Source organism: Ostrea edulis, chromosome 9 (genome assembly GCF_947568905.1).
Source record: "Ostrea edulis chromosome 9, xbOstEdul1.1, whole genome shotgun sequence".
NCBI lineage: Eukaryota > Metazoa > Mollusca > Bivalvia > Ostreida > Ostreidae > Ostrea > Ostrea edulis.
In genome coordinates, this window is record NC_079172.1 from 53,653,420 (window position 1) to 53,677,116 (window position 23,697).

At 35.7% G+C, this 23,697-nt stretch overlaps 1 protein-coding gene across 2 annotated transcripts in view; it reads right to left on the bottom strand.

Moving 5' to 3' along the window:
* Positions 1–23,697, bottom strand: part of LOC125658384 (histone-lysine N-methyltransferase NSD3-like) — a 42,326-nt gene that overhangs the window by 1,265 nt on the left and 17,364 nt on the right. For both annotated transcript variants that reach the window (XM_056149627.1, XM_056149628.1), the window contains exons 8-19: positions 21,927–22,130; positions 21,376–21,555; positions 20,882–21,038; positions 18,723–18,851; positions 17,983–18,062; positions 17,298–17,410; positions 14,628–14,897; positions 11,889–12,010; positions 10,203–10,339; positions 3,003–3,109; positions 2,532–2,739; positions 1–137 (exon numbers count right to left, since the gene is read on the bottom strand). The exon at positions 1–137 is cut by the window's left edge and continues 1,265 nt beyond it. In XM_056149627.1, the coding sequence (XP_056005602.1) occupies positions 1–137; positions 2,532–2,739; positions 3,003–3,109; positions 10,203–10,339; positions 11,889–12,010; positions 14,628–14,897; positions 17,298–17,410; positions 17,983–18,062; positions 18,723–18,851; positions 20,882–21,038; positions 21,376–21,555; positions 21,927–22,130 (1,844 nt within the window). The remainder of the gene's footprint in view (positions 138–2,531; positions 2,740–3,002; positions 3,110–10,202; positions 10,340–11,888; positions 12,011–14,627; positions 14,898–17,297; positions 17,411–17,982; positions 18,063–18,722; positions 18,852–20,881; positions 21,039–21,375; positions 21,556–21,926; positions 22,131–23,697) is intronic.

The following is a 23,697-nucleotide window of genomic DNA, read 5'->3' on the forward strand; positions in this document are numbered from 1 at the left end:
ACAAACAGAGGTGCCATCTATGTCTCTGATGTGACCCTCAGTGTGAGCTGTACAGAAGGAATTGGGACATTCTCCACACATCGTCACTGCTGGTTTTCCACATTCATCACAGTGATGCCATGGACAGTCCCATTTACCTATCACAAAAAATTAAAGCAATTCAATTACTGTAGCTGGCTTTAATAAAAAATACACAAGCAAATCCTAACACATAGGATCTCTGTACAACAAGTAATTCCAAGCTCAACACAGAGAGACATGTTGACGTACATCTACAGCCATTTTTCTTTCTTCTGTTAATTGAAAACTGTTACATATTGAAAATCTGACAGCTATGACCAATGCTGTAAAATCTGACAGTTACGACCGATGCTGTAAAATCGAACAACTTTGACCGATGCTGTAAAATCTGACAGCTACGACTGATGCTGTAAAAATCTGGCAGTTACGACCGATGCTGTAAAAATCTGGCAGTTACGACCAATGCTGTAAAATCTGACAACTACGACCAATGCTGTAAAATCTGACAACTACGACCGATGCTGTAAAATCTGACAGCTACGACCGATGCTGTAAAATCTGACAGCTACGACCGATGCTGTAAAATCTGACAGCTACGACTGATGCTGTAGAAAGGACAAGGTTCACATACAGAGACCTGAGAGTTTTATTGAAATTGAAAATTTTCACTTTTTAAATAAAAACCTATGTGTCAGTATGACACCAATGCCTCCGCTGATATTGAATTTGAAATGCAAATGAAACAATATAGGGTTATAGAACTCAATACATGTATATTGGTGAACATTGGCCAAGTTGGGATTGAAAAAAATCACGAACTTGTGAGCGAATTTTTCAAACCCAACGAATACGTATATTCACTTAATATAAGTGCAATAACTCCTTTATTACATAGTTAAACTGTATTTCAGTTGTTTTATGTTGATAATAAGCATTATCGGCACTAATATGTATGTGCAATATCACAGTCACACGCGTTTTCATCATTTCATCCAAATGCATTGATTGATGCTTGTGAAATGTTTCAAATTGTGAATTGATAAAATATCGAAACTGGCTACCAGAGCTCACCAAACGAGAGTTGATTGAATGTTTACAATTAAGCCTACAGTAACGGTAACTATTATCTGATGAAAAGTTGACATTCAATAATGGCTCAGGTATTGCTCACTGAAATTCTCTAGCATTTAGCAACATTTTATCACTGAAAAATTATTAGCAATAAAATAATGAGAAAAAACCCAACATATTGGTCTTTCTCTTTTCTTGAATCAGTTGTGAAGAGAATTGAATTACATTAGTTTTTAAAGATATGGAAGTGCTGACTAGAAGATTTTTAAGTCCAAGGTTGATAACTCTGATGAAAGTAGGTCAATATACAGGTAGGTGAAACTTGATTTGTGGGTTATTACATTATAAAGGTACACACTAAAACTCTGCTTATCATCTAAAGGTCAAGAAAATTGAATAATTAGAAGAGCAATACTAGCTGTCATTGTGGTGTCGGAAATTTTGTTTTGCAAAATTGTGATTTACTATTTCAATGACAAGAAAAATTAAGGTTTATAAACTTTTGTTGTTAATATTTGTGTTAGAAAACCTTCAGAGATTCTGAAAGAAGTAAAATTACATTATTGTCTTGATTACTATATAATGCTCTATATCTAATCGAACCAAAATCTTTATTTTGATCAAATCTTAAACTTAGTTTTAATTTTATCAATGAATATGGTTAAAGTTACATACAAAACTATCATAAGAGCACATTTTTACAACAAAATAAAATTTTGAGATTGAGAGCTAACATCACTTTAAAGGCAGTAACTTTGGTGACCAATCAACATCACACTTTAGTTTGATCTGAAACTCATCAATATAAAGAGATATACCAAAAACTAGCTCATTAAAATAAACAACAATCAGAAATTTACAAAGGTCAATCAACAAGAAACTAAAACTTGATCAAGATAAGGAGATATACCAAATATTACTTCATTATAGAAAACAAGATGTGTTTGTGAAACACAAATGCCCCCGATAATGGCCAATTCTGAAGATGGCCAAGGTCACAAGGGCAAATATCTTGGTACCAGTAGAAAGATCTTGTCAAAAGAAATGCTCACGTACAATATGAAAGCTCTAATATTTACCATTTAGAAGTTGTCATATGACCAATGTAAAAAAAAATTAAAAGTAGGTCAAATGTCAAGGTCAAAAGGTTCAATACCAACGGAAAGGTCTTGTAACAAGGAATACTCATGTGAAATATCAAAGCTCCATCACTTACTGTTCAAAAGTTATTAGCAAGGTTAAAGTTTCAGACAGAATGACAGACAGGACAAAAACAATATGCCCCCCGATCTTCGATCTCGAGGGCATAAAAATGTCTGGAAAACAAAACTATGAAGGAATGACGGAAGGAAAGGGGTAACACTTACTAAATGCTCTGACCATTTCATGACAGGGGTATAAAAAAGGTGAAATATCAAACAGTGATCTCCGATATTTACCATGTGGAGGCTTGGACAGTTTCAGACAATGCAGGTGGTATACTTTGGGACAGCCTCCGCGGTCACACATCACTAACTCTCCACCTTCTCCACATCGGAAACATTCATCTTCATGTTCTTTCTTTCCATCAAGTTTCTTTTTATTTCTCCTCTTTTTCTTTTTCTCATCCTTTTTCTTACTTTTTGCCACTGAAGCAGCCACTGCAGACTGGAAAAAGAAGAGTTCAAAAGGTCATTTCTCCTTCATCGAATGCCAAGATAGGACACAGACACCTGTTGCTAACTCTTAGTCCAAGTACATGTAATTATTTTGAATCTTACCTTGGGTATGATAACTCTTAGTCTAAGTACATGTAATTGTTTTGAATCTTACCTTAGGTTTGATAACTCTTAGTCTATGTAATTGTTTTGAATCTTACCTTAGGTTTGATAACTCTTAGTCTAAGTACATGTAATTGTTTTGAATCTTACCTTGGGTCTGACACCCAAGAATCCACTGCACAGCTCGGCTCCACAGTTGCATTTAGTTTTGTCATTCCCTAAGCACTCCAAATTATAGTTGAATGTTAATTCAGTTCCTGAAAAACAAATATGCAAGATTTAAACTAAGATAGGTTTTTGAAACACTAGGGCCCAAACTGTGGCCAAGTTACATGCATGGTGGTAAACAAGAGACACTTTACAAAGGTCTGACAATATTCATCACAAGAAATCTTACAAGCCTTTATAGAATCATTATTATTTGTGATCAGGTCTGTAGCCAAGACTTCGAGGGGGGTGTGGGGGTGGGTGGGGGGTAGGGTGTGGGATATGAAACCAATATGATCTCGAGAAGTCTTCAATTTTTAAACCCATATATTTATTTGTCTTGTAGAAGTTTAATATGTATCACCGTTCTGATCATTTTTTGATTGATAGGTATATTCCAGAATCTCTGCAGTAACCCAACAATAACTTTGATAACTGATAATTCTATTTCACTATCCTTGTATGTTACAAACAAATTTAAAAATGATTGAAGGATATTTGATATTTCGCAGTCTGTCTGTGTTCCGAGATCGATATGCTTGTTTACAAACAAACATGGTGATACACAGACAAGCTGACCTCCCCCCATGTGTGCAGTTGGACTGTGTATTACATCACATTGTCATAACCTGTCAACATCAAACTAAATGCTTGAAATATCTTTCAAAATAGCACCCTACAATTTCACACTTTCGTCAGCAAAAAACATGTATTCCGTATGGGACTTATCCTGTAGGTGTACATTATTCCATAGATGTAAAAGTAAGGTGCCCCCTCAGTAGATTCACCTTGACCTGCAGTGAATGTTTTCATATTGAATTTGATTGACAAATCCCAATACACCAGTGGCAGAACAACTTAAATATGATAAAAGACATCTGTGCAAAAAGGTCAGATTCATAACTGTTGACATAATTTCTGATGTCTTCTTAAATTATACCAGGAGATAAAAAGTTTGTTTTTTTCTCAGCAGATGAAGTACTTACTTTTTATTTTTCAAATATCAATTTGAAGGACTTCTGACAAGAATTTACTTTTATATTCTGAATGTTCAACAACACAGAGAAATATCAGAATGGAGAAAAAAATGCAGTTCTTATAATTTGGAGTTTAGATAATGCTATTTGACATACATTTCATAATCATTATGTTAAAATTGTAAAATACATCCAACAGCAGGGTTTGACACTAAGGCACGTCCGACCGACCAAGTATACTAAATGATAGGTCTGGTCGGGTAAAATGTTGGTATACTAGTCCAACTGGACGTGTTGAAAAAATAAACAAGAAACTTTAGTTTAAACCACAAGAACTAAACAAATAAGTGTAAATTTTAAACTGCGCAATGACATAATATTTATATTTAGTTGTAATAGATAATCTCGGTCAGAAGTGATGTTTTCCCGACATCTACTCATTGTTAACAAGAGATGTTTGTAAAACACATATGCCCCCCATGGTGCAAAATTGAAAAGGGTTATACACCAGTGATTTTTTTTTGTTTTTCAAACTACCACCCCTCCTTTTGAATTGGGAAAAATTAGCGACATTTTCCTCAAATTGGGGAAAATCATTCATAGTAAATTAAAATGGTAAAGATGCATAAAATAATCAAATAACTAATAACTTTTTATTTGTTTGAGGTTTATTTCAGATCTGATTTAAAATCATAAAATAATTCATCATTTAACATTAAATATGTATTGGAAGTCACACTTTGTATAGATATTATTTACTTTTTCTAAGAAATACTTATTGTATAAAGAAAATAATAAATTATTAATTCACCAGCATTTGTACCCATAACCTTGTAAATATCATATTAATAATCAAGTTTCCAGAATGTCTCTCCTGTTTGTATTTTTCGGATTTTAGTAAAACCCTATACTGTTGGCCACTTCCTGTTATTAGCCTGACCCTACATATAATGGCGGTCAAACTAAATTGTCAACAATATGGCTTAAAGGTCATAGGAGACGATTTTCAAAAAATATTTGTTTTGCACGAAAATGTGTTCTTCTTTAATTACTTAACATATGTAAAGAAGTCATTCAGAAAAAATCGTAAGGTAACAGGCGCTACAGACCGTCAAATGTTGCCGTGGTGTGAAGTATCAAAATAGTAAGATGACTTATCTCCCTTGCTTGATGACGTCAAAAGAGACCAGCCTGACGCAAATGTGTATTTGTTTATACTAACAACTGCGGGTTTTAGCCGTCAAAATGTTCAATGTGCTTACATTCAACTGTAATTTAGCAAGTCAGGTATTTCTATATACTTTTGTCTAAATGATCCAACGTTCAGAAAGACTTGGGTGTGAAATCTACACCGAGAACACAGAACTCGGAAGTTGTTTGACAATCATTTTACGCGATTACGGGGGTTGATGAGGATCGGTTTCGTTATTATATTCACTCTACTTTGGCAAAAACTAATGGGTTTATGAAACTAAATCTTCGACCAGATGCAGTTCTAACTATTTTCGACTAGGCTACAAACCAACGGCAAGCACGGCGAAGACGAGAAAATCCTGCAAAACGTTGACTGTATATAATGACGGTAGACTACATGTAGTACAGATATTCATAATTTAGTATAAACATGCATGATCTGATTAGTTTAGAAATGAAATCTGACTATGAAATAGTTATATGAAGCTCTTCTGATCAGAATTTTTCTCTCTGAATACATAAGTAAATAAATTGAAGATGAATAGGTCTAACTTTATATGTTGAAAGTTGCATTATCAGACACCCCCCCCCCCCCCCCCCCCCCCCCCCCCCATTTCTTTTTGAAAAAGAATGTTCAAAGCAAATGGTGGAACATATTGAAATTACAAGTTTTTATATCGGGTGAAATAAACCAATTTTTACGGTCCTGCAAGAGTTGGGGGATGATTTTTTTCCCCTTTAAATGAAGCACTTCGCACGTTGGTTTCCTTATTAGGGTAAAAAAATTAAACAAATAATAACGTTAAAGGCCGAGGGTTTTGAACAACCGGTCAGTTGAATGAATCAACATGTAAGAATTAAAGCTCGATAAATTTATTTTGTATAAATGAGAACGTTAGCCATTGATAAATTAGGCAGAATATTCTTTTTTCTATGTTTTCTTGTATCCATTTGACTGCCTTCGTCGGATACCCAGTATCCGACGATGTATGACAGCCAAACATACAGTTTCCGACCTGAGTTCCTGCATACTGTGCAGATTTTCTGGCTATGTACAGCTTATGAACCGATCATCGTCCCACACCCCACGATGACTCAATATATTCCAGAATTCTTTGGCTACCTAAAGTTGTCTGTGTGACTCGTCCATAACGCATGGCCTACAAAAACAGTCAGGACATTCGGATTTTTCGACAGTTTCTTCAATAACTGGTCCAGACGAAGAATTCGTTCTTCCTCTGGCTTCCAATTCCAACCATTATACGCAAGAAAGAGCCCTTATAGCGTCTAATGTTATGTTAAATTATTCTTCATATAGGCCCTAATGTCGCAAATTTTATTGTAAAAGAATATTAAAGCCATTTATATTTATTAGATTCACCTGTTAAACTAAAATAGCTGTACACGATATACTTGTAAAAATCCTATGAAAATAAATTTTAAAAAACGGCGCTCACGATGTGTGTAAAGGAAATTTCGATCTGGCTATAAAATATATCCGAGTCAGGGTGGAACTTGGGCACATAAAACCAAAGGGGGATGAGGGTGCCCACCTTTTTTGTCAGTTAACCTTCACCCCCCCCCCCCCCTTTGGGGAAAAACCGATGCTGCGTCGCTGTGTATGCATGGAATTAGAAAGCGCAAGTAATAACTATCTATATTTCTCTTATTGTCATCAGAGAATGTACTCTGGAATTATCATACATTTATCATTAACCAGTCAGTATTGTTTCAACCGATTCGGAATAAATAGGATCTTGATCGATCTTCTTCGTCCTCCGATGAAAAATCGTCGATGTGGCTGGCATTTACATTAATTATGAGTTCAACGTGATATCCTTGTATAACAAACTATGGTTCCCCATTCAAAAACTCCTCCAGTTGCGAATAAATCGTCTATGGATGTGCTTTTGTTTTGATTCGCAAATCTGAGTGTGGTCTCTTATGACGTCACAAATTCAGGAAATCAGGAACGATAATCGTGTAACGATTTTCTATTCTGACTACCTATGCACTTCAATTTCTTCGAGTTAATATCGTTTTTAATCTTTAAAAAGTATTTTTATGAGGAGTCTATGAAACAAAGTTGATAATTATGGAGAGAAAACGTATTGTTAAAAACCGTCTCCTATGACCTTTAATGTCTTTCTGGAAACTATATACTTCGCTACATATCTGCTTATATCTGCTTATATGGATGCCTCTATTGTTTTACATATTCTTTACAAAATATGTGCAGTGGTTTGGAGAATAAAACTGAAAAAAAAAATGTATTTACTCTTTGTCAGCAATATACGGTAACCCTTTTTTTAAAATGGCCTAATTTCCCTAGATTTGAAATTGGGAAAAACATATATATATAATTAGGAAAAAATAGCTAATCTTAGTGAAGGGAAACAGCCGAATATCGGTGGCATTTTAGCCCCCCCAAAAAATCACTGTACACACATTATTTAGTTGATAGTAGCATCATCAATTCAAAATATTGAGCAAACAATATCTTCCTTTGTCAAGAGAGGATTGACCATATGACCTAAAAATCAATAGGGGTCATCTACTCCTTATGCTGTACCAGTGTACCAAGTTTGTTGTCTATCAAGCAAATAATTCTTCAAATATAGGAGACAATATACTATGTCCAGTTCAACCACTGACCTTTGACCGTGTGACCTCAAAATCAATAGGGGTCATCTTCTCCTGAAGATATACCAGTGTACTAAGTTTGATGTCTGTCAAGCAAAGGGTTATCAAGATATTGAGTGGTTAGTATATTCCTATGTCTAGTTTGACCCTTGACCTTTGACCATGTGACCTCAAAATCAATAGGGGTCATCTACTCTTTAGGATGTACCAGTGTACCAAGTTTGATGACTGTCAAGCAAAGGGTTCTCAAGATATTGAATGGACATTATATTTCTATGTCCAGAGTAAATTGACCCTTGACCTTTTGACCTGAAAAACAATTGGGGTCCTCTTCTACTCATTACCAACCCACATATGAAATATCATTATCATCAAGTGAATGGTTCTCAAGATATTGAGCGGACAATATGTGGTTGACCGACCGACCAACAGGTGCAAACCAATATGCCCCTCTTCTTTGAAGGGGGGCATAATTAAAATGTGAATGAGTGTAAAGTTTTGTTTTATATAAATAGATATACCTTGAATTCATTTTAATTTAAAAACAATTTATTTGAATTAAATGTAAGAAAGTTTTTATCAAATTACGTTGTAAACAGCCATTTTTTGGTGTTGAAAAATGTGCGGGAATGTCTCTATTCTGAGGTCAATAAAAAGGTTGGGAAGAAACACAGCAGGCTTATGAAAAAGAAAAACAGTCGAGGTCGTTATATTCTAAATGGACTAAAGAATTTCCGTGAGTAGACAGAAAATATGTTTCAGTTTAAACTCAACAGAGCAGTGTGGTTTGTTACTGAGAAAGCTTCAGATTGCATTTTTCTGGAAAGTTTGGTATGGTCTAGCGGATGCAAGGTCAGGTCTAGTAAAAATCATTTGAAGTAGCCTGACTGCAGACCTGTTTACCCCTTATGAAAGCTGTCAGTAAGATTGTCAGTATTTTTGGTAGTCTGTCAGTACAAAGTCACCGGTGAGTGCCGCTTTGCGGCACTCACCTGCTGGGGGGGGGGGGGGGGGGTCTGGAGGCATGCCCCCCCCCCCCCCCCCCCCCCCCCCCCCCCCCCCCCCCCCCCGAAAATTTTGAAAAATTAGATGCCATTTCCTGCTATCTGAGAGCTCCTGAAATCAGATTCAGAGGTTTATAAAGATGAAAATATACTAAGTATTTTAGTTTAATTTTTTTAAAGTATGCTGAAAACCTTGTTGAGACCTCTCGACTTATAAATTTCCCTAATATTTTTCATGCATATGTAGTACGGTTTCTCTGACACTTACCTCATATCTTTTAATTTTTAAACATCAGATCAATTAGCACTAGTCTACTTTTCTTGACTCATCAAATTACCCGTCGGCAGTCATTCTTTCCACTGCACCGTGGGCACATGTAAAATCCATCTCACAAATTGAGCATCTAACATACTGGTCTCCTTTCTGAGACTTATTGAAAAATGGCCAAATCTCTTTATATGAGTCTTTGTAATTTTGCAAGTATTTCTTTGCCGTACGTTCATGATCATCAGCTGCTTTCCGTTTTGACATGGTTTGTCACCATGCTGTATTAATCTCGATCTTTTACATGCTTTAATATGTTTCTATTTTATAAAGCGCTTAGATGACTTTGATCTTTAAAAGTTAATAATTTTCTAGATCGAATTTAGACGAAACAATTTTTTTTTTTTTACCCGATTATTGTTTTTGACCGTATTTTCGCGACCAATCACCGTAAAACGTATTTTTTTTAAACTTTTACCGTAAAAAATACGGCGAAAACGTACAAGTAAACAGGTCTGTGACTGGTCTAGTGCTCGAAAAAGTAAATGTCAAACCCTGAACAGTCTCATAATAAATCAAAATTTTAAATGTATTTTTAAATTCATATGAGCTACCAAAAAAAATTCTTGTGACTGTATTGGCAAAACCCAAAACCCACTACAAATGAAACCAATGGAAGTAGTCCTATCATATTGCAATTTCTGTTATGATACGATACGTGCCTACATAATCAGACAACTCAAGGGGGCTGGACACATGAGAGCAAACAAAGGAGAGGTTTATATTCATTCCCTTGGCTATACCTGTATGAAATCATTATGGAAGGTTTTGAGGACCTCTACCATGGTGTTATACTTTCAAATAAAATCGCTGAAGACTTTATACCTTGACATCATAAGGAACTGTCAGAATTATTGAAGGAGACCATTGCCTTCAGACTCAATATATAGATTTTCTTTAAAAAAAAATCTCTTAACATCCAACAAAGCCTCCTACTAAGTCATTATTTCTTCTGACAAAAAATTTGAGGCAAATTTTCCTCCAGATTCATGAAATTTACCTGCAGGGATATCACAAACTGCAAATAATCCAACTCGTACATCTCCATTTGCTGTCCATTTCTGGGTCTCGCAGTTTGGAGCACAACTGTGGTTCATGAATCTTGAGAGATTTCCCTTTGGCCCAGCATCAATGACTCTGTAAAAGAATTAATCAAAAGGAATATCTAACAGGATTTGAAATCCTATTCGGCTAAAATCATACATGTTCATTATGTACTTCTACAAGATTAAATTAACAAAAGTACTGCAAACGGTACATAATACGCCCTTGAAAATGCTTACATAGGGTGTTTTTCTTAAGCCATAATTTGTAGAACCTTGCTTCAGGTAGTATCAGCCATCATCAGGCTGTGACACTTTCTTTGCATAATATGACTAACAGGTCTTAGCCTAAACTGTGACAAGAGGTACATAGACAAACTAAGAGTTCTGTGTGTAAAATATTTCCCCATAAAATTGACCAAACTCAACAACCTGTAAATATTTAAAACATCAAAGAAAATTAAAATTTGTTGAGAATTAAAATCCTTGCACTATGCACATCTTAAAGTTATTTACAAAGGCCCTAGCTTCTAAACTTTGAGAGGAGTTACAAGGACAAACCATATGCCCTTAATTTAATATAATATTTCCTCAAAACGGACCAAGTCCAACAACCAGTAATTTTCTCAAAAATGGAAGAAAATCAAAATCCTTGCCACACACACATCTTCAATACCCATACAAATAATCTGTAAAATAATAAGGTCCTCACTTGAAAACTGAGGTAGGAAAAACAGACAAATCATGTAGTCTCTATGTAATAATTCCTCAAAACTGACTAAGTTCAACATGTAATTTTCTCAAAAACTCAAGAAAATCAAAATCCTTGCCACATGCATACCTTCAATACCCACATAAAGACTCTGTAAAATAAGAAGGTTCTCACTTTAAAACTGTGGGAGGAATTCACCGCACAAATCATGTACTATCTATGTAATAATTCCTCAAAACTAACAAGTTCAACAACCTGTAATTTTCTCAAAAATGTAAGAAAATCAAAATCCTTGCCACGTGCACATCTTCAATACCCATAAAAACACTGTAAAACAAGATGACCCTCACTTCAAAATTGTCGGAAGATTTAGATGAACAAATTATGTACCCTCCATTTAACTATAATTTTCAAATAAAGGGGCAAAACTCCTGCAAGAGGTTGAAATGGATCAAAATTGCAACATGATCTAAGAGTGATCCACAAAGAAGCTACATAGTAAGTTTCAGTTTGATATGTGACAGAGAAATGAAATTAGAAAAAGAAAACCCTGAATGGACATCACTGTACCATTCTAAAAACGAGCATATAAAAACTATACTTCTTTATAACAATAACTATTAACTTTTGTACCATGTAAATTTTTGAAAATTTATAATTTTAAAAAAGAAAATATGCACAAGTCCTGTTCAAGTTTCATATCCTCTGTTTTCACTTCGGACTACATAATATTTCGTAATTATATCTCATTCTTTCTTAACCTGTTAACTATTGTACATTTTAAAATATCTCTGTGTTCATTTAAAACACTGCAAGATGCATCAATGATGGTGCTAGGGATATTAAGACTGTCAAAATGGCAGAATTGGGGGATGGATACAAACAACATAAATACTGCGTTAAATAACTTAACACTGAAATGATTCCAAACCTGTTTTTGTCCAAAGTAAGCATGTAGTAGTTGCTAATATTATTTTCATGTGATTCATCTATTCTTCTCTTGACTTCATCTTCATCAATAAGCTCTCCAACATACTCATGTACAAACTGTCCCTGAAACATTATTTACAGATAAATGAAATACATGTGCCCTTCAAAGGGGAGATAATCACAAAGATAGGGTGGGGTCATTTAAAAATCTACTTCTCAAGAACCACTGACCCAGAAAAGCTGAAATTTACATGAAAGCTTCTTGACTTAGGGCTGTTCCAGAAATGATCAAATGGGGGGGTCGGGCGGCAAACGATATTTTTTTGTGTGGGTGGTCGTATTTTTTCATATTTTAATTGGTCCGTGGTTGGACTGTTAAAAAAATATTTATTATGGGTAGTGGGTAGTTTCTATTGTTTTATTTTGTGCCACGTGGGTGTTGAGTTTTCAGAATATTTTTATTGTCGCTCTTGTCGTGTTGGTTACAAAACGTCGGAGGGAAAATTGAAAACATGCTTCGGAAATCGGAAGTAACATAGAACTATTCGAGTTGTCGCTCTTTGCAGCGCATAACTTCCCATTACGGCACTCTTCAAATTAGAGGCGCGTTTAGTAGGGTCCCTTTGGATGTGATGGCGGCGAACTCTGTTCTGTAGATTATTACAGTTTACAGTGCATTGATTTTGGGAATATTTTGAAACCAATAGGTACTCCATTTTCTAATAAAAATAGGCAAACCTTAGTTGATTTATACGAGGGTACCGATGCGTTATATTTATCAGTCGGTGTGATGGTGATATAGAGGCCTCCGGGCGCGGGCTCCATTAGAAGACGAACGATTCGTGGAAAAACATATCCATACCCATTTCATGATAATAACATCGTTTGGACTCCCAATCTTTCCAACATTCCCGCCATAGATGCCTTTGATTGTTGATGTGACATCGTGTCTTCAGAACTACTGTGATACAATGTCGCACAGGCATTACCGCGTCATTGACTAGAATGTTTGTCCCGAAAACCTCGCGAGATTTGTACCGTTTTCATTTTTAAAAATATTTTTGTGGTGGGTCTGGTTAGTTTTTTTTTTTATTAGATGGGTCATTGTAAAATGAGTTTATTAATTTGATGGGTCATGGGGTAATTTTTTATTTTTTTTTTATGGGTGCTTGGTATATACAAAAGGTGCCTCCCGACCCCCCCATGTATTTATTTCTGGAATAGCCCTTAGTGAAGATTCAAGTTTATTAAAATCATGACCCCTGGCGGTAGGGTGGGGCCATAATAGGGGATCAAATTTGTTTACAAGCTACTATAAAGGGATTATCTTTCTCAGTCTTCTTCTCAAAAACCACTGAGCCATAAGAGTGGAGATTTACATAAAAGCTTCCTGACATGGTGCAGATTCAAGTTTGTTAACATCACGGCCCCAGGGGGTAGGGTGGGGTCACAACAGGGGATCAAAGTTTTAAATATCTTGGGAAAATCTTTAAAAATCTTCTTATCAAGAACCACTGACCCAGAAAAGTTTACATTTACATGAAAGCTTCCTGACAGTGTAAAAATCATGGCTCTCGGGGGTAGGTTGGGGCCACAATAAGGATCAAAGTTTTACATGCGAATATGTAGGGAAAATCTTTGAATATGGCCAAGGTGACTCAGGAGAGCATGGGGCCCATGCGCTTCTTGCTTTTATATAGTTTCAGTGCTGACTTGAGTCTGCATTCTATTATTAAAGAATTGTCATATATTATAAGAATGAAAATAGAAGCGATTTTGGTTAATATATCTATGCATAATTTCCACAAACACTCCGTTTGATTGATGCCTGTTTTTTTTAATATGTAGGTAAATCCATCGTCCACATCTGCTTATACACATTGATAGGAATTTTTTTGTCGGTTATTGACTGCAAACAAGATATGCTTCTGTATTGGCCCTAGCTGTTATCATTTATCATTAAGTTTCTGTTGTTTTTAAACAATTATTTTCATTGGCTAAACATGACATCACACATTAGGCATGATTATTCAAGACTACAACACTTTGTAAGCAGTCAAAGTCAGACCAGGACTTCAGACAATGGAGTCAATATTACAAGTTTAAATTTCTGGCACTTAAACTAAAGTTTCTGATGAGTGACAAATTCACACTGGGATACTAAACAACTATCAATCAGCAGATACATGTACAATGACAAATGAATTCCTAAGTTCTGTGACGGAAGCTCACTCCGGGGCACTACAGATAAGGACTGACCGAAGCTCACCCCGGGGCACTACAGATAAGGACTGACCGAAGCTCACCCTGGGGCACTACAGATAAGGACTGACGGAAGCTCATCCCGGGGCACTACAGATAAGGACTGACGGAAGCTCACTCCGGGGCACTACAGATAAGGACTGACGGAAGTTCATCCTGGGGCACTACAGATAAGGACTGACGGAAGCTCATCCTGGGGCACTACAGATAAGGACTGACGGAAGCTCACTCCGGGGCACTACAGATAAGGACTGATGGAAGCTCACCCCGGGGCACTACAGATAAGGCCTGACCGAAGCTCATCCCGGGGCACTACAGATAAGGACTGACCGAAGCTCATCCCGGGGCACTACAGATAAGGACTAACGGAAGCTCATCCCGGGGCACTACAAATAAGGACTGACGGAAGCTCATCCCGGGGCACTACAGATAAGGACTGATGGAAGCTCACCCCGGGGCACTACAGATAAGGACTGACCTTTTTAATGTCCACGTTGGTTCTTAATCCCCACCCTCTGCCTGTTGTTTTGAATGGTGTACAGTCAGGATATTCTCGTCTCTGAAATCTTTGATTGCAACACTTCTCTCCACACTGACAAACGCTTGGATGACACTCGTACATCAGCATACGATTTAAGCAATCTGTGTCACTACTGCAGGGGGCCTCATGATGAGGATCACACTCACAACGAGGGATACTAGTCAAGTCGGGTTTGGGAATTTGAACACTTCCTACTGGAATGTTATTCTGAAAATACACACAAATACAAACAATGTTCACGGTTATATTCAAATAATTTTATTTTATTTGTGACATGCAACTTGATTGGCTGAGCACTGAAAAAAATTAGTTTATATTGTATAATGTAACTTGCTATGGGGACATGGCCCCTTGGTAACCCAAGATGGCACTACCTTTTTTAAAATTTACATCGCAGCACCGTTACGTTGTAGGCCTTTTATAAAATTAGAAGTCAATGGAATAAAACGTGTACAATAAAATACCTTTGTCTGACTTTTTTCTCGGTGTCAAACAGGACATATACGTATGTTGTTTGGTTTTTTTTACTTGTAAAATGCACAAAACATTAAAGGTAAAAACTCAATACTATCTCTAATACAACGATATCATGTGTGAAATAATGGTACATCAAGTACTTGCAACTTTTGCTGTTTCATAATAAAATACATTTTCACTTGTGGGAAAGTCATTTTCATTTTCTGGTGCATGACATATTTTGTGTGATGTAAGGTTTAGATTTTTAAAAACTTCTTGGTATTTACTGTCGAAGTTACTCGAAAGTCAATCTTGCACTGTGCAGTAAACATTGGGTCTACATACAGTATGTTGCCTACACATATCTTCTATCATCAGGATTCGTTGAAAACACCACCTTACGTTTTCTTTGATTAATGTACATGCTCTGGTGCATAGAACCAAGATGGCGGTTTTCTCGGTCGACACTTCCTTAGACTGTTGCTAAGTGAATCCTTGCACGGTGCAAGTGATTTCTACTTCCCAGTGTTATTTTTTGTTGTTGTATAAATGAAGACTTGTACAGTGTAGTTTTGTCTTTTTACATTAAATTATAAGGAATAAAGCTAATTTTGACTCATGTTATACGATATAATGTACCTCGGTGCAGTTTACACTTCTTATAATCAGTGGAGGTGTAAACTGACCAAGTTACATTATACAGTGAAACTTCTCCAAACCGGCCCCTCAGAAAACCAGTTCTCCCTGAATATCGGCCGATTTTCAAAGTCCCGGCAGAAACCTTAACATTTCCTTACAAAGAAAGTCTCACAAAACTGGCCACCCCTGAAAACCGGACATCAGCCACTTTTTAAAGTACAATTGTTAACAAACATGTGTAATTTACCCTTATAATACTGGCCACTATTTGAAGACTAGAAAATTTTGGCCAGATGGATGATTAAGATTGGCCAGGTGTGAAAAATGACTGACCTACTGGCCAGGTGGGAAATTATCTACTGGAGGTGTGAAAAACACAAGTGGCCTCTATAAGTTCTATAGTTTACCTATTGGCCAGGGTGTTAATTGGTGCTTGGCTAATCCAAGTGACCCTTTCAAATTTCTGTATGAAATGTTATAAACAGATATGCACATATTGAATGAATACAATCAATCCGCCATATTGTTGCACCATGGATATAAGCGGCAGTTAATAAACAACAAACCCATGACTGTTAATGATAATTTTCAATAGATAAATGATTTTTTGGGGGTTTCCATAGACTTAAAATTCCTAAGAAACATCAAAATTAAAATTATATATTTACTACTGTACTTTTCAAAAACGTCAAAACAAATTTGTTAACAATATAAGCAATGGACACAAACAGAGTTTTTATAGGTAAGAGGAATTCCAATAATAGGCCATTAATAGACCTCTGTGTTTTCTTTATGTATCCCGTTATAAATTTTTAGTTAAAATTAGATGATTGCAGCAAGACTATTTCTCATAATAATTACCTGTAGGTATGAGGGACTAGTTTGATCTCCACTGATAATTGATCAGAGATCCCCATATCAAAGCGAGCAGTACCTACTCTGTGTATTAATTGCAGCAATCAAATGGCTATGTGTTTGTTTTGTTTATGAAAACATAAGCCGAAATTCTACATAAATGCTGCTAGTCTACAGATTTCTATACATATATCAAATGCAGTTTTATTTAAACAGAATGTTTTCCATTATTTATGCATGTCAATGTAAAAATGTTTATTCATGTTTAAATAGTTTTAGTGCTATAAATTGAAAATAAACATGTTAGTAAATTATTTTGTTTTATTTCCAATAGTGAAATAATAGTCCTTGAACACCATATTATATGGTTTGTGTTATGTCAATGAAATATCTATAAAAAAAAAAAAATTGAGCTGAAACGTCTCTAAATGCTAAATTTTCGGTATACCGGCCACCCCTCTAAACCGGCCGTTTTTTTTCGGTCCGACAGCTGGCCGGTTTAGAGAAGTTTCACTGTATTATATAACATAGGTCAAAATTAGCTTCATTCCTTTAATAAATTTACATACACCAGACAGTCTACAATACCGTAAAATCAGCCATGTTTACATCCCACACTTTAAGGTACACAACTACAATCATCTCGACAGCCATTACCTTGATAAATTTAAATGGAGCTGGTTTCTTCTCACTCCTCTCAATCAGCAGCTTTTCTTTGTCTGCGCGCAGTGCCTTCAATGCTTGGAAAGCTTCTGTCGCCTCCTGCACACCTGTAATCAATTTCATACAATATATTGTAAAATCACTCTGTAAGTTTCTGTAGTTTCCTGTAATCAATTTCATACAATATATTGTAAAATCACTCTAAGTTTCTGTAGGCTCCTGTAATCAATTTCATACAATATATTGTAAAATCAGCAATGACTATCATACAGAAAACACCTTTCAATCAGGCAATCAAAATCACTGTTGTGTAGTACATATGTACTCAATGTATTATTCAACCGTTTATTGACATGTATGGCCTCATTTAAACTTCGCAATGTTTTCTTTTCTTCTATAACTATTAACAGCCATCTATCAAAAACAGTAACATTCTCAATGCCAAATACCATTGATTTTTCCTAATTTTGAGGCTAAAAAATAATAGCAACAAACCATTATGACATTGGAATTTAATTAGATATATATTCTTCCTTTTCCCTTTTCTTCATTGATCTCTATATTAATCCTTAAAAAGATAACTTAAGCTGCCTATCCTGTCTCATTTTCTGATAAAACATGGCAAACACTCAAACCTTTAGTCAGTTTAAACGTTTCAGACTCTGTGCACAATACCAACCTCTTGCAAATATTTTTGCTAAATTCTTGTTTCTTGTAGTCTCTCTACTATATTTATCACCATCTTGAAATCCAAAAGCTCTGAAACAAAAGACGAACATAATTTCAATAAACAAGCAACAGTTGTAGTAATATGTCTCTCTAATTTATCTCAGGGTACTTAACTAGATATAGTGTAGCAATATGTCTCTAACTTATCTCAGGGTACTTAACTAGATATAGTGTAGCAATATGTCTTTCTAATTTATCTCAGGGTACTTAACTAAATATAGTGTAGCAATATGTCTCTCTAACTTATCTCAGGGTACTTAACTAGATATAGTGTAGCAATATGTCTTTCTAATTTATCTCAGGGTACTTAACTAAATATAGTGTAGCAATATGTCTCTCTAACTTATCTCAGGGTACTTAACTAGATATAGTGTAGCAATATGTCTTTCTAATTTATCTCAGGGTACTTAACTAGATATAGTGTAGCAATATGTCTTTCTAATTTATCTCAGGGTACTTAACTAAATATAGTGTAGCAATATGTCTCTCTAACTTATCTCAGGGTACTTAACTAAATATAGTGTAGCAATATGTCTCTCTAACTTATCTCAGGGTACTTAACTAGATATAGTGTAGCATTTGCCCAATTAAGAATATGCATTTACGTATATACTCAGATACGCATTTGAATCATTGTGAGACATTACAGATACACACAGGAAATGAAAACATGATGTGGCCACATCTTACCTTCCTTTGTGGATCCAGAAATAGTCATTGGTTCCAAAGAAGTGCACGGGGAATTCCCCCACCTGGTGCGTCTTCTCCTGAATATTGTGAGGTACACGCTTGGGATGGCATACTTCTGAGGGCCACCATCTGTAACAAAACATATTCTGATACTTTTAGACACTAATCAGTCAAAAAATGTTTCCCCCTCATGTACGGCCATAAGCCAAATATTGCGAGATGGCATCTCCAATGCATCTCTTTTGCTATTTGCAACAGTTGAACTAGTCAAAGATACATTTAAGAAATAAATTTTTGAAAATACTTGATAGCATACTTCATAAATTTGGGGTTGAAACTTAACTAAGATTTCCATGAGCCATGTGGGCTCCTGAAATGTTATTCCTGGGAGCCCACAACAAAACATGCTAGCCCAAATCTGATGAAATATAATGCAAGAAATCTATGAGACATGTGAATGGATCATATATTTTGTTTGCGTTTTGTCTCTTTATACCGTTTGAATGCATAGTAATATTTAGAAAGGACAAAAATACTGTAGGTTTACTTTTTTTATTCTATATAATTTGCATAGATATACTGTACCACAAAAACATTCATTATTGAATTACTTGTATTATAACTCCAATATTTTTTCAATTGATGCTGCATTCTTTATACTAACAGTCAGTAGCTTAAAGTTTCTATTTTTTCATATTCCTACATCATAATCATCATGAAGACTGCAATTGTGATCTTTTTCTTTTGCAAGCTCAAAAACTTCCAGCTTTTTTGACAGTGATTTTGACGATCGACTTGGGTAACAAAATTGTGTATGGTTTACTTTCATTTAAGTTAAGTTAAGCTTAAGTTAAGCTTTTAAATAACTCTCAGAAAGATATACTGATTACAAAAACCGATACAATTATGACCAATTCCTGGCCAGAAAAATCACTCGTCATGTGGGTGAGCGAGACAGCCAATTTATGCACCCACGTAAAATTTTACTTGCATTTGGCAAGTGCCAAGTTTGAACTCTGTAAATTGTGTAGTTGTTTTATGAAAAATACCCCAGAATGAAGTGCTGTAGTTCATTCCCTCATGTATTTTCAGTCTGAAATTTATTTCCTCTATTTACCTTCTACTTTCATTTCTATCAGAATTCCAAGCCATGCTCCATTTATCAAGATTCATACATGTGCATTTTATACAACTGAACACAACCTGTTGAGAGCGGTTTCTGAGGAGTTGTGTTTACAATGTGTTCCTTAGTGTAGCATGTACAAATTCAACAGTCTCATATCTCCTGTCAAATTAAAATGGTGGCCCAATATGATCAACTACATATAGTGACTAACAATCATTCAAAATTGAAACAAAATCCGTCAAGCAGTTTTGGAGGAGTTGCATCCACAAAGTGAAATGGGACAGATGTCTAAATGGACACTGGTATTTCTATGTCCCCCTCTGCATTGCAATGGGGAACAAAAATAATAATGGTTGTGATATGGTATGTGATTCGAGTCTACGCCTTTCTTCACTAAATTTCTCCTTGCAAATTAAAAAGATGGAAGTGTCCTATGAATTAAACTTGATTTGCATTGAACAGTGCTTAAGAATCTGTCATTAAAGCTAAAATATCTACAAATTTGGCAGATGTGAGTATATACATGTACCATGTAACATAAACAGGAACAATACGTGGGTGTCCCATAAATTCAATGACAAGTTGTCAAGCGTAAAAAAAAAATCAGTTCTAAATGTTTCATTTTGCTATTTTTTAGTATATGATTCTTTAATGTGCACTGTAAATTTGAAATATACATGCATGTTTGTAGAGTTCTTCAAAACTTTTACAAACAAGCAGGGCATTAGGTCCTGCTAGGAGAAAAGTTTTGCAGGACCCCTACATTTCTGGCAGGACCCTTACATTTCTAGCAGGACCCTTATATTTCTAAGCAGGACCCCTACATTTCTAAGCAGGACCCCTACATTTCTAACAGGACCTCACATTTCTAGCAGGACCCACAAATAAATCCACACCATTTACAAATAAATTGCTGCATTACATTACAAGTTAACAACCTCTGAAAATTATCACACATGTATTATTCATCCAAGTAAACACAGATATCTTTCACCTAGAACTTCCAAGTTTGACCCACACAGACATCTCTCACCTGTAACTTCCGAGTTTGACCCACACAATGTCCCCGTACAAGAGTTGCTTCCCAGTAGAGCAGTCATTGCAGTACCAGTTGCCCTCAGGGGGATTGATATTCAAACATTCTGCATGGAATGAAGCTGGGCAGTTGTCACAGCAAATCAGAGATCCACCTATAAATCAGAGATACACATACCTTCAAAATTTTGATTAACATGAACAATCAAAAGGGCTTCAGGACCATAGAGTCCAGCAATACTTACCCCAACCACATGTCATAAAATGTAAGTAGGCTGCATCCATAGTTAATGTGATGATTTCCATTCTGTGTTATTCAAACATTTTAAGGCTTATTACTGGGAACACAGAACAATGCTTTCATCAAATGATATCAAAATTCATTTAAGATCTAAGGGAATCTAAAACAAAAAATCCAACAATTTCTTCAATGGTTCATCAGAGAAAACTTGCACGTTTTAGATGTACAGTACATGCAAAATTGAAACACACCTAGATTGCACACAAAGCACCAGCTGACATTTATATGGTTGTGGTATTTCTGGGTACGATTTGGTTGGAAATGTTTACTGCAGACAATGTTATGTCCCGGAAGGTTTTCACTCCCAGCAGCGATACAGAAATCACCAGTATGATAGGCGGTTGGGCATCGAACACATCGGACGAGGCGACCTAGATTGTAATGAAAATATACTGAGTTTAATCTTTAATACCATTGCAGTACTCCATCAAACCATGTAGTACTATGTTCAAAGTTTTATTTTCAAGTTATCGAAGAGATGCGACTACACTGGGCCAAAATACTTACCTGTACGTAAATATACACAATCCATCACTGACCCATAACTCACCTTTACTAGCCTTGCTTACCTGTACGTACATGTAAATATACACAATCCATCACTGACCGCTAACTCACCTTTACTAGCCTTGCTTACCTGTACATAAATGTACCCAATCCATCACTGACCGCTAACTCACCTTTACTAGCCTTGCTTACCTGTACGTAAATATACACAATCCATCACTGACCGCTAACTCACCTTTACTAGCCTTGGTTTTCTTGGAGCTTTCTATGGAACATGTGGCACACTGATGATGTGGGCAAACGAAACTTCGGTTAGCATCAGATTTTAAATGCATTAATTTATTTATGCAGTCTTCATGATAAAACTTTCCACACAAATGCACAGAACATTTCTTCGTAGTTTCATCTTTCTCCTTGCATGCAAAACATGTGTGATGTCCTATAGAAAAGAGGTATTGTTTTCTTTTAATCTTCAATCAAACATCTACACAGAAACCTTACAAAATATACCATGTCTCACAATATTAGAACTTTTAATGTAAAATATTTCCCATGTGTATATCATGGTGCATATTGACTCAAAAGCACCAAGTGTTGTTTTATGGAAGATAATACCAAAGGCCATTTATACTTCTGTCATCCATCGAGGCTGTACAAGATTACAAAGGGGTAGAAAATTAGATGCTGTATACATCTGTACATGTCTATTTCAAAAATGCATAATAGAACTGCACGGTAATTTTCTAAATCAAATAAGGGCTATACAAGTGGGGCATCCCCTTGCAAACAGGGCACATTCCCAAAACATCTCTACAATATTCTTTGGAAGCAAACAGGATAAAAGAGGGGAGGGGGCAGGAGGAATGGCGAGGGGATAGGTAAAAGGAGGAGATGGGAGCAGAAGGAAGAGGTGTCCTTGAAAATCAATAAGAATCTACATTATTATATAGAGTTACCACAAGTGTTACATAAAACAAGACAAAAAATGTACTCTGATAGCATGTAAAATTTTAACCATTTACAGTTAGTATTTACTATGCAGAATAAATACTCCCATAGGGGAATATTGACTATATAGCAGATCTTCCGGCGGATATTTTACTATGAGCGAAGATTTACTATATGAAACTGGCATAGAAATAGTAACTAAAATATTGAAAATATTTGAAAAATAATGTAAATGAGATATTCTACACAAAACATTTACAGTTTTCAAAAATTACGCATTATCTTTATTTTTTCAATTTCACATGGCCATTGATTTAGTCTAAAATCTTCGTTGTTTTGTATTTCCCACCTATCTATGAGGGCTGTTCAATATGTAATTATGTATTGTACGATATCTCAAAAGCATTTGACTTAAATAGTGAAATGAACATTACATCCCTTCAAAGTACTCTCCACGGTTTCAAATACATACATGTAATTTCGATCTCTGAATCCATCTCTGAAATGCATCACGGTACGCTGATTTAGGTAGACCTCTGAGGCAATGACTATTAAATGGCTGAGCCAAGGGCTTGTCGGGACTTGTAACAACGACCAGATAAGAAGTTTTTAAGTTTCGGAAAAGGGAAAAAGTCGCAGAGGGTATGGTGGGTGTGGCAAGACAGTAACCTTCTCTGACTTCAAAAATTGCTTCACAAGCTCAGATGTATGTGATGGAGCATTATCGTGAAGTAGATGAACATGCTTAAATCCTGACACAGGGCGTCGTTTATGATAATATTTCTTGAGCTTTTTTTAGTATAACATCTCGGTAATACTGACCTGTAACGCTTTTGACCTTCGGCACCGGAATTTGTACGGCTATACCGTCACATGAGAAGAATATGTAATAAAGAACCTTCTTTGTGCTTATGGTTCTTCTGGCAACTACAGGCTCTCTACCGTGTTTAGTTAGTCATATTTTGTTTCCAATTTTCCTTACTGGTTCGAAATAGTGAGACCATGTTTCGTCACCAGTAACAATGTTTGCAAATTGTCTTTGGTTGAATTTGGGAAAG